Below are 10,758 nucleotides of genomic sequence, written 5' to 3'. Positions count from 1 at the left end.
AACTTGTATAAATATGGTGTTTCTCATCCCATATTTTTTTTTACAAAACACACCACAATCAGAGAATGACTACACATCCATATCTTGCATTTGTGTATTTCAATGACGCAAAACCCCCACTTCAATTTCGAATCTGCAAGTACATACTTCTCGTCGATCTGAAAAACCAAACTGAATACTCTTCTGCGATATCCATAACATTGGAGAGTTGTCAAACTCAAATATCATTCACCCTCGTTTGACAATGAAGAGAAGATACGGTTCATCAGCTTTGAACTGAAGATACATAAAGATTTAAAGATTATATAGAGTATATTTTACCGTTACGCATCAAAGAATCCGATTAAAGTAGATCCAAAGATTGCTTAATACTTTTTTTTCCTCTCACTTTATATTCACTTTCACTCCTATCAAATAACTATAAAATCATCTATTACATAACTTTTTTCCTCTCATTTTATTTTCACATTCACTCCTACTTAATACATATTTTTCTTACACTATTTACGCTCTCACTTGTAACAAATAACTTTAAAATCATCTAAAAAGTTCCACTTTATTTAGTGATGATAAAAATATATTAATAATTGATATTAATTTTTAAAAAACATTATTACTTTCTTTCAAGTATGACATACTTATTTTTTAAATTTGTTTGATATGATCAAATAAAATAAATATTATAATATTTACAGAATACAACGAAAATAAAATTTTTCATTTAAAAATTAATATATTAATAATAGAAATTAAAAACTCTCCATTTCTAACTACAAGACTTGGACTAGTAGTAAAAATATTAATATTAAATTAAGAAGTTCTGAATCTGAGACCCATAAATACTTTTTAAATCATAGAAGTCATCACTGCCTTGAACATAACTATCATAATCGCTATCTTTAAAAAAAAAACTATCATCCTCTCCTCTCACTTTAAATTCTTTACATAAAAAAATAAAGTCAATTATTTAACTTTTCTACAGTTAATTCAAATTTGTTTTTTATGAATCTGAAGAGAAAAAAATATCAATAGAAGCTCCAAATAAATTTATAAAAGTTTATGAAAACAATTATTCATATTTAATAAAATATATTTTAACTCAACACTTCCGTTATGGCCATTTACATGACTTAGACAAAATTAACTGTAATTTTATAAATGTAGTGAATAAATTTATAAACCTATAATTTAAATAAAAAAAATCATATGATTGCCTAGAATAAATAGTTTATTAAATTGAAATATCCCCAATATATCCAAAATACATTTGAAATTCAAAAAGTTGCCTTAGATTTTATTACCGTTTGGTTTTCCATTCCAACCAGTAAAAAAAAACTGTTGAATATTAGTACTTCCTTCCACATCCAAATTCAAATACTTGATTTTCATACTTTTTCCTTAGACTCTGATAAGTTACATTTTTGCGTTTATAAATTTTAATTTATAAATTTATATGATCTGTTTAATAATAATTTTTTTATTATAAAGAGATTAATTGAAATACATTGATAATGTAACACCATTAATTAATTATAGACATTGGATATTAAAAAAAATTTGACTTTTATTTTAAAAATCTATAAAATAATACAAACGGGTGATGATGATGAACCAACGGTGTAAAACTTTTTACACTGACAGTGTATAATAATTAATCTCTTTTTTAAATAAATAAAAACATAATTAATCAATAAATCCCTTAATTTATTTTAATATTTCATTTTAATTTTTTAAATAAAAATCATTACAAGTCCTTCTTATCTTTATTTCCGTTATTCTAATATGCAGTCAAAAGTTGATATAGTTTGAAACTAAAGGGTTGTTTGGATTGTTGTACTAATTTAAAACCCACATGTGCCTTTCTGTCTTTCTCTCACTCAATTCTGCATTTAGCTCTTTCCTTCCTCGTTTCTCTCACTCTATCCAAATTTGGACTCTCATCACTCCCTTCATTTTTTTTACCTTTCTTTCTCTCAGATCTCTCTTTCTCACACACCATTGTTGCTTCAACTCGCCTCTTCCACTACGTTCTCAAAGGTTTGATTTCCATTTCCATCTCCATCGTTTTTCATTTCTTAACTCTTTGTTTATTTTCCATTTTCTTCTGGTTTTGATGATTCTGTTGGTGACGTTCGTGCCCTAGGGTTTAAGAGGAATTTTCAGTTTACAATTCAGTTACACTAGCTATATAGTTCTCTTGTTGAATTCGGTTCTTAGTTAGTTACATAAGGGTTTTTAATACAACTCTACTAATTTATATAGTTATACAGTGGTTAAAGTCAATTGATTAATGAGTTTCAGTCGCTCAGGAATCTGGTAAATAACAGAACAAACCGGTTGTTTATTTAGTTTTTTAATGGTTTTTGGATTTTTGTTATGCAGTGTGGAAGAAGTTGAAGGATAAAGCAATGCAAAACATGTGATGTTTGAATAATCAGAGACTAAAATGATCATTGATATGCCACCGTCCATGGCTCAAAGTTCCCGGTCAAGCAGATCTTCCTTTAGTTCTAGCAACGGCAATGAGAATACTCTTGTGAACAACTACACTGCTGTTAACATTGCTGATGATTCTGATACTGATAGCTCAAATTTAGCACCATCGTGAGTACTAGAGTATCATATCATTTTTTGAGTTAGGGATGTATTGGAAATTCGAAAGTGACGACACATAATTTAGTGATTGAAAATCGAGTAAAATCTTGTATACTAAGTGTATTTTTGAATAATGGAATTCAGAATCCTATTGCATTTCCTTTCTTGCACATTGTAACTTGTATTTGGTTTCTTTTTGCAGAACTCCATCAACTCTGTCAATGGCTGTTCCAGCAGAACTCGCTGGAGCTATACCCTTGATTGACAAATTTCAGGTGAAAAAGTTTATATTTTTAGTAATATGTTTTTTTCATAGTCAATCATGTGTCTCAATGATGGATTTTTAGTTCTTTTCTTTATGTGCATTTGCATTTGATATCATCATGATTCTGTTAATGTTGATTGTGATAGGTGGATGGATTTTTAAAACTGATGCATAAACAAATTCAATCTGCTGGGAAACGTGGATTTTTTTCTAAAAGATCTTCAGATCCCCAAGCTCGTGAGAAATTTACATTTGAGGACATGCTGTCTTTTCAAAAGGTAAAAGCAAATAAAATACCTAGAATTCTTTTTAACCTATGAAGAGCTAACAAACTGATTCATGTAGGATCCAATACCAACGGCATTGCTTAAGATTAATGGTGATTTAGTAAGTCGTGCGACAAAATTATTCCAGATAATTTTGAAGTATACTGGAGTTGTTGATTCATCTGATAATGCAACTCCATTAAGCTTGGATGAACAAGTTGAGCTTGTTGAGAAACTATACAAGCAAAGTTTGAAACGATCAGAACTCCGAGATGAGCTTTTTATTCAGATATCAAAACAAACAAGAAATAACCCTGATAGGTATATAACTTTCAGATTTAGTATTGAGTGGTATTTTTCGTTTTTTCTTGGTCTTTTGTCCTCGACTCTTTATCCAATGTTGTTGTTGTACTGGTGACTAATGTATGTCTTGTCTTAAAAATAGGCAATACTTGATCAAGTCATGGGAGCTTATGTACGTATGCGCATCCTCCATGTCGCCTAGTAAAGATATTGCAGTTTATCTGTCAGAATACGTTCATAACATAGCACATGGTGTAGCTACTGATTCCGAGATTCAAACCCTGGCATTAAATTCGTTGAATGCTTTGAAGCGTTCTGTTAAGGCTGGTTCTAGACATATAATTCCTGGGCGAGAAGAGATTGAAGCTTTGTTGACTGGGATAAAACTCACAAATGTAGTGTTCTTCTTAGATGAAACATTTGAAGAAATTACGTATGACATGTCAACAACAGTTGCCGACGCTGTTGAGGTTCTTTGAAGCCCTTATATGCTACTATTTTGGAATTGCATGTATTTCTAACTGATGTAAATATATTAAAAATATTACGGGGATATGTGAAATAGATTAGAGACTATGAATGACTTCAATTAAAATAATTACGAGAGGTTAGAGACAAATGTACTCATTCTAATGTAGGTAATTGATAAGCATCGAGTTTCATAGTTCATACCTTCTTTGGAATAAGGTTTCTAGTCATTTTAAGTCTAGAACTTGAATAAGATTGAGCTATAAAAAGGGTATTGTCATCATTATTAATTTATTAGACTTTCCTAGTCGCCATAGATATTTAAATTCAGGGATTTCGATACTATTTTATCCTGCATATCTATTTGTACAATTCATTACAAATATGTGAGAAATCATTTAGACAAAATTCAGTTTGGCCCTAAAGCTTTTCAGTATAGTTAACCACTGTCTAAACTTTGAAAGTCACCGACCAGACATTGTTATTGTCTGTGTCTGCTGTGAGAATTGGCTCCTGTATTGGTTAGGTGTTAAGATGCTTTCTTACCTTGTCATCTCATCCGAAGAAGGAAACTAAGATCATGTCTTAAAATAATGCTAGTTTGTGTGCTTCAATTTATAGTTCTCGATACTCTAATTTCTTGTTTCTTGCACTTTTATTTTTATCTTTTATTGCTTACTCAACATGTTTACTCCAGGAACTCGCAGGGCTCATTAAACTGTCTACATACTCTAGCTTTAGTCTGTTTGAATGTCGTAAAGTTGTTACAACTTCCAAATCACCTGATCCTGGGAATGGTATGCCGTTTTCCTTTTCTTATGGCTGTTATACTTATACTATAGCCTAGCTTTAATATATTAGTATAATAATGGATTCTTTTATTGTTTCTCAGAGGAGTACATTGGATTAGATGATAACAAATATATTGGGGATCTACTGGCACAATTTAAAGCAGCAAAAGATCGAAATAAGGGAGATATCTTGCACTGTAAACTGATATTCAAGAAAAGGCTATTTCGTGAGTCCGATGAAGCTGTGACAGATCCAATGTTTGTGCAGTTGTCCTATGTACAAGTATGCCTTTTCAGTATATTTTAAACTAAACATGATTGAAAGGATATTTAGTTTATCTATGAAGCTGCACTTACCTTCAAGCTCATAGATTTATTGATGTTGAATGTGTTGTTTTACAGTTGCAGCATGATTATATTTTGGGTAATTATCCTGTTGGAAAGGATGATGCCGCTCAGCTTTCTGCATTACAAATCTTGGCTGAGATTGGATCTGTTACCACACCTGAATCATGCACGTAAGTGATTTGCAATGTCCATTTTGCACGTAAATACCATGTAACAATGTTCAGCGCCGTTTAAATTTTGTCCTCGTGCCTTGTCTAATTCTATTTCTTGTACCCTTGCAATTGTGACTTCAATCAATATTTTTTGTGATTCTCAGTAACTGGAATTCACTTTTGGAGCGATTTCTTCCTAGACAAATTTCAATGACTCGAGCAAGACGTGAATGGGAGTTTGATATTCTCTCTCGATATCATTCATTGGTATGGTAAAGCTGAGTTGTTGATTTCACTTGTATGCTTGTTTTAAATTGAAAAGCTGATATATGCTTCTATTGATGATATTTAGAGTTTATAATTGATGAGTGTGTACTTGTGAATTTCTCTCCTTTTATAATCTTTGATACAAGTTTTTTTCCCACTTCTCATATAGGAGCATCTGACAAAAGATGATGCAAGACAACAATTTCTGCGTATATTGAGAGCCCTTCCTTATGGAAATTCTGTTTTCTTCAATGTTCGCAAGATTGATGATCCTATTGGACTCTTGCCTGGACGGATAATAATTGGAATTAATAAAAGAGGGGTATGATTCTACAGAAAAATAAACTGGTCAAGTTATTATATTATTATTTAAGATTAAAAAGTGAATCATGTTTTTAATTGTGTGCTTTTTCTTAACCAATTCTCTATAGATTCATTTTTTTCGTCCAGTTCCTAAGGAATATTTGCACTCAGCTGAGTTGAGAGACATAATGCAATTTGGTAGCAGCAATACCGCAGTCTTTTTCAAAATGCGAGTAGCCGGTGTTCTTCACATATTCCAGTTTGAAACCAAGCAGGTATACATATCAGCTTCATTACTTAACACCAAACATGCTCTCTTAACTTACTTAAAAATGTTTTACATCACTGACATCGCGACACATTGTTGTAGGGGGAAGAAATTTGCGTAGCCCTTCAGACACATATAAATGATGTAATGTTGCGCCGCTATTCGAAAACACGATCTTCTAGTGGCGGTAGTTCTTTAAATGGAGATGTTTCTAATAATTCAAAGCCTCCTAGTTCAGAGTCATATGAGAAGCGCATTCAAGATTTATCTAAACTTGCTGAAGAATCTCAAAGAAATGTTGATCAAGTAAGTCTAAACTTCTAATGTATAATATCGCATGTTATGCAATTTTGCATCACCAAACTGAACCATTAAGTATGTTATGCTTTGTTGCATGATAAGATTTTTTTGCCTTCACTCACTTTGGCTTGTCAAAGTTAAATTTTGGTACTAGTTGTGGTACTAGTTGTATAGGATCGTGATGTCTAATGCACGCTTTTCAGTCGATTAGTTATAATTTTAATTTATCTTGAATAGTTGCATAAAGAATTGCGTGAGAAGGAAGAACAGGAAGAAAAATGGCAAGAACAAGTAGATGGTTTGAAGGAATCCTTAAAAGCTAATAAGCAAAATCTTGAGGCAGTTACAAGTGACTGTGAAAGGCTTAGGTTATTATGTAGTAGGAAAGATCAGGCGTTGCAGGTAAAGTCTTGACTTCATGAAATTATTCTTATTTTATGTTTCAGTTTCTGGTTTGTCTTAATAAATATGCAATCTACCAGGTTATAGAGAACGATTCCAAAAAGGATCTTGTTGAAACAAATAACCAAGTAAGATATACTCTATGAAACAATTATTCATGCATACACTATAATATTTTTTAATTAAATTTTCAGTTTTACTTTTGATGTATTGACTATGGACTTTGATGGTATCAATAGGTGCTACAAAAGCTTAAATATGAGCTAAAACATTGTAAAGATGAGTTGCATTCAGCTGAAGAAACTATTGAAACCTTGACAAGTGAAAAAAAGATTTTAGAACAGAGACTATATGTGCTTGAGAAGAGGAATGCTGAAGAGGTAACAGAAGATAAAAAAAACATTATTCAAAGTTATAAAACATGAGATTAAGATGGTGATTGTTTTTGTAATGCAGAGTAATTCTCTTCAACGGAAACTTGAGCAAGAACGCAAAGCTGTGAAGTCTGAAGTGTATGACCTTGAAAGAAAGCTAGAAGGGTATAGACAAGAACTAATGGCGGCTAAGTCTGTTATTTCAGTCAAGGACTCTGAGTTGACCGCACTGCAGAATAATCTCAAGGAACTTGAAGAATTACGAGAAATGAAAGAGGTTTGCACTCTTATTTCAATTTTATAATTGCATAATATTGTAAATAACATTATTTTCTCATTATTGTTGAGAGCCCCACATTGGTTGGGATATGGTCTGAAAATGTCTTTTATTAGTGAGGGCCATCCCTCATCGTACAGACCGGTTTTGTGTGGTTGAATTAAGCTCCAAAGCAAAATTTTTAAGGATTACTGCATAATAGTTTGTATTTAGATCCCGTAATTTGTGATTTATCAAGTCAATAGTTCTTGGATAATTCAGATCTGAAATTACGAATACACATTTTGTTTGTTGGTTCAGGATATTGATAGAAAGAATGAACAAACAGCTGCCATATTGAAGATGCAGGGGGCTCAACTAGCTGAGATGGAAACTCTTTACAAGGAAGAACAAGTTTTAAGAAAGCGTTATTTTAATGTTATAGAAGGTAGGTGACAAGAACTAACTATATTTGGAACCAAGTTTATTTGACTATGTTGATATACTTACTTGTTTGATATGTATATTTAACCTTTGAACTCGGATTTATTTCAGATATGAAAGGCAAGATCAGAGTTTATTGCCGGCTAAGACCTCTTAGTGAAAAAGAGGTTGCTGAAGAAGAAAGAGAAGCTGTTACTGCAATAGATGAGTTTACTGTTGAGTTTCTTTGGAAAGACGATAAGCCAAAGCAGTACATGTATGATCGTGTTTTTGGTGGTGATGCAACTCAAGAAACCGTATTTGAGGATACAAGGGCAAGTCTTACCATCAATAAAAACTTATAGTTCATAGTTATACCTTGTTTATGGGAACATATATGATATATAACATACATGATATATAACCTTTCCTTAAACTCAACTAATTCCTTTACGATTTGTACTACAGTATTTGGTGCAATCTGCTGTAGATGGTTTTAATGTGTGCATATTTGCTTACGGACAAACTGGCTCTGGAAAGACATTTACAATCTATGGATCGGAAGACAACCCCGGGCTTACACCTCGTGCAATTGCCGAACTTTTTAGAATTTTAAGGAGAGATGGTAACAAGTATTCATTTTCGTTGAAGGTAAAATTTCTAAAATGAAGATGAATAAAATTCCATTTCTCTTTTCAGGTTGAAAACTGTTGTTACTTGTATATATAAAAGTTCAATTGTTATATGATTAAAGAATTTAATTTGAATGCATTATTGTATTCCATGTTGTCCTATGTTGATTTTTCGTGTTAACAATGCAGGCATACATGGTGGAATTATATCAAGATACACTTTTAGATCTTCTCTTACCTAAGAATGCAAAGCATTCAAGACTGGATATCAAGAAGGATTCGACGGTAATGATCCCTATGTTGTGGTTGCGACTTTCAATTTGTAAAATTTCTGTTACTTAATTCAAATCACTTGCAATTGGTTAAGAAGGATTTAAAACTGTTCAATTAAATGCTTAAATTTGATTAGTTTAACATTTTTTCGCATGCTACTTAACCATCTTTTCTATATGTTGTTGAAGTGGGATGCTTTAGCAACCTTGTGGAAATATTTGAAAGTTTTAGAACCTCTAAAAACTGTCAATAATTATGGACTTGGAAATTTCTCACATCACATGTTGCTCTCTTTGTCATATTAGTCTTGTTTTTATTTGTTTGATGTCAGGGCATGGTTGTTGTGGAAAACGTGACAGTTGTGTCAATTTCTACAACTGAAGAATTGAATAATATAATACATAAGGGATCCGAACGACGACATATATCAGGAACACAAATGAATGCAGAAAGTTCGAGGTCTCATCTCATTCTTTCAATAGTAATTGAAAGTACAAACCTTCAAAGTCAATCTGTTGCAAGGGGAAAGGTATTCAATATTTGCAACTTTTTAAATATATGTAAAGAAACTGACAATTAAAATATTTCTTCATGGTTTAGTAACAAAATGAAACATTATTTGTTTCTAGAGCTACTATTGCGATTGTTAACTTATTTTCTGTTGGATTTAACTTGCAGCTGAGTTTTGTTGATCTCGCTGGTTCAGAAAGAGTGAAAAAGTCAGGTTCTATGGGTAGTCAACTGAAGGAAGCACAAAGTATCAACAAATCATTATCAGCACTAGGAGATGTGATAAGTGCTCTGTCTTCTGGTGGTCAACACACACCTTACAGGAATCACAAGTTAACTATGTTGATGAGTGATTCACTTGGTGGTAATGCAAAAACTCTCATGTTTGTCAATGTTTCTCCAATAGAATCAAGCTTAGATGAGACTCATAACTCTCTCATGTATGTTATTTCTCATGTTTATTTTCTTGTTATTTTTGAACTTCAAAAACGTTTAGCGTCTGATTCAAGAAAACGTTTTCTATTTTCATGTTCTAACAACATTTCAATGAACTTTTATTTAGGTACGCGTCGCGGGTGAGAGCAATTGTGAATGATCCTAGCAAAAATGTGAGTTCAAAAGAAATAGCGCGATTAAAGAAGTTGGTTGCGTATTGGAAACAACAAGCCGGTAGAGCGGCTGAAAATGAAGATTTAGAAGAAATTCAAGAAGAAAGATTACCTAAAGAGAGACCAGATAGTCACGGTAGCTCTAGATCTAGTCTAGGTTAATAGCAGCATATAAATAGGCACCAATGTGCACAAATTTCTTTTCTAAATGGGACTGAATATATTGTAATTTTGTTTTGGAGAGATCAAAGATGTATAGTTGAATTTTGTATATAGTATTAATCCTTTTTACTCATGTTCTATCTAAATTGTTTCCTATCTTCAAAATGATAGAGGTTGCAACTTGCCACCCTCACTCTTGTATTTGTGTCACTTCTCGTAGTTTCATAATTCCATAACCTTCTTTGACAAAAATTTGAAACACATTTTCGTACAATTTTTTTTATAGACAAATCAACATTTTTAGTACAAACTAAATTTTCAGTAGTGTATTTAAAAATTTTAAGATATCGTTAAATTTCTGCGTATTTGTAAAATTTATCGGAAATATTAAAAATATTATATTATATTGGAAATTTCAATTAAGGTGAAATTTTTGATAGTTTAATTTATTTAAAATTTTAAATGCTCATGATTTTGTTGACAGTTTTGAACGACTACGATTGCACCGACAATTTTGTGTGGTCCATAGCACATATGTTTTAATAGGGGTCACACTTTGTTTTATAAAAATATTTCAAAATATCTCTTCCTAAATTTTGATTAAGACCAAAGTGTACTTCAATAGAGTTTCACATTCCCTAGTGTTTTGGCTTCCAGATGACACAACATATCTCGTCGCCTTGACATCCAAATTGAATGAACTGTTGTCTGTTATCAATAATAGAAAAATGAGAAAGATCTAGTTTCGTGAAGATTGAATTGATACTGATGGAAGGGTAAAATATAACCTTA

General features: G+C 31.8%; 1 protein-coding gene across 1 annotated transcript; it reads left to right on the top strand.

Annotated features, from left to right (window-relative positions):
- Positions 1 to 1,835: 1,835 nt before the first annotated feature.
- On the top strand, positions 1,836 to 10,099 carry LOC127074810 (kinesin-like protein KIN-14E). The gene is made up of 24 exons (XM_051016186.1): positions 1,836 to 2,037; positions 2,383 to 2,604; positions 2,798 to 2,870; positions 3,007 to 3,138; positions 3,206 to 3,447; positions 3,572 to 3,899; positions 4,595 to 4,694; positions 4,790 to 4,971; positions 5,091 to 5,206; positions 5,353 to 5,455; positions 5,625 to 5,777; positions 5,887 to 6,033; positions 6,129 to 6,332; positions 6,564 to 6,728; positions 6,809 to 6,856; positions 6,968 to 7,108; positions 7,185 to 7,379; positions 7,680 to 7,806; positions 7,914 to 8,116; positions 8,250 to 8,432; positions 8,603 to 8,698; positions 9,018 to 9,215; positions 9,365 to 9,636; positions 9,759 to 10,099. Exons 2-24 carry the CDS (start codon positions 2,447 to 2,449, stop codon positions 9,964 to 9,966), a joined length of 3,774 nt encoding a protein of 1,257 aa, XP_050872143.1. The 5' UTR covers positions 1,836 to 2,037; positions 2,383 to 2,446; the 3' UTR covers positions 9,967 to 10,099.
- The last annotated feature ends 659 nt before the right edge of the window (positions 10,100 to 10,758 follow it).

The sequence above is a fragment of the Lathyrus oleraceus genome, chromosome 4 (genome assembly GCF_024323335.1).
Source record: "Lathyrus oleraceus cultivar Zhongwan6 chromosome 4, CAAS_Psat_ZW6_1.0, whole genome shotgun sequence".
Lineage (NCBI taxonomy): Eukaryota > Viridiplantae > Streptophyta > Magnoliopsida > Fabales > Fabaceae > Lathyrus > Lathyrus oleraceus.
The sequence above is the reverse complement of the archived record's forward strand: the minus strand, read 5'-3'. Positions and strand labels throughout refer to the sequence as shown.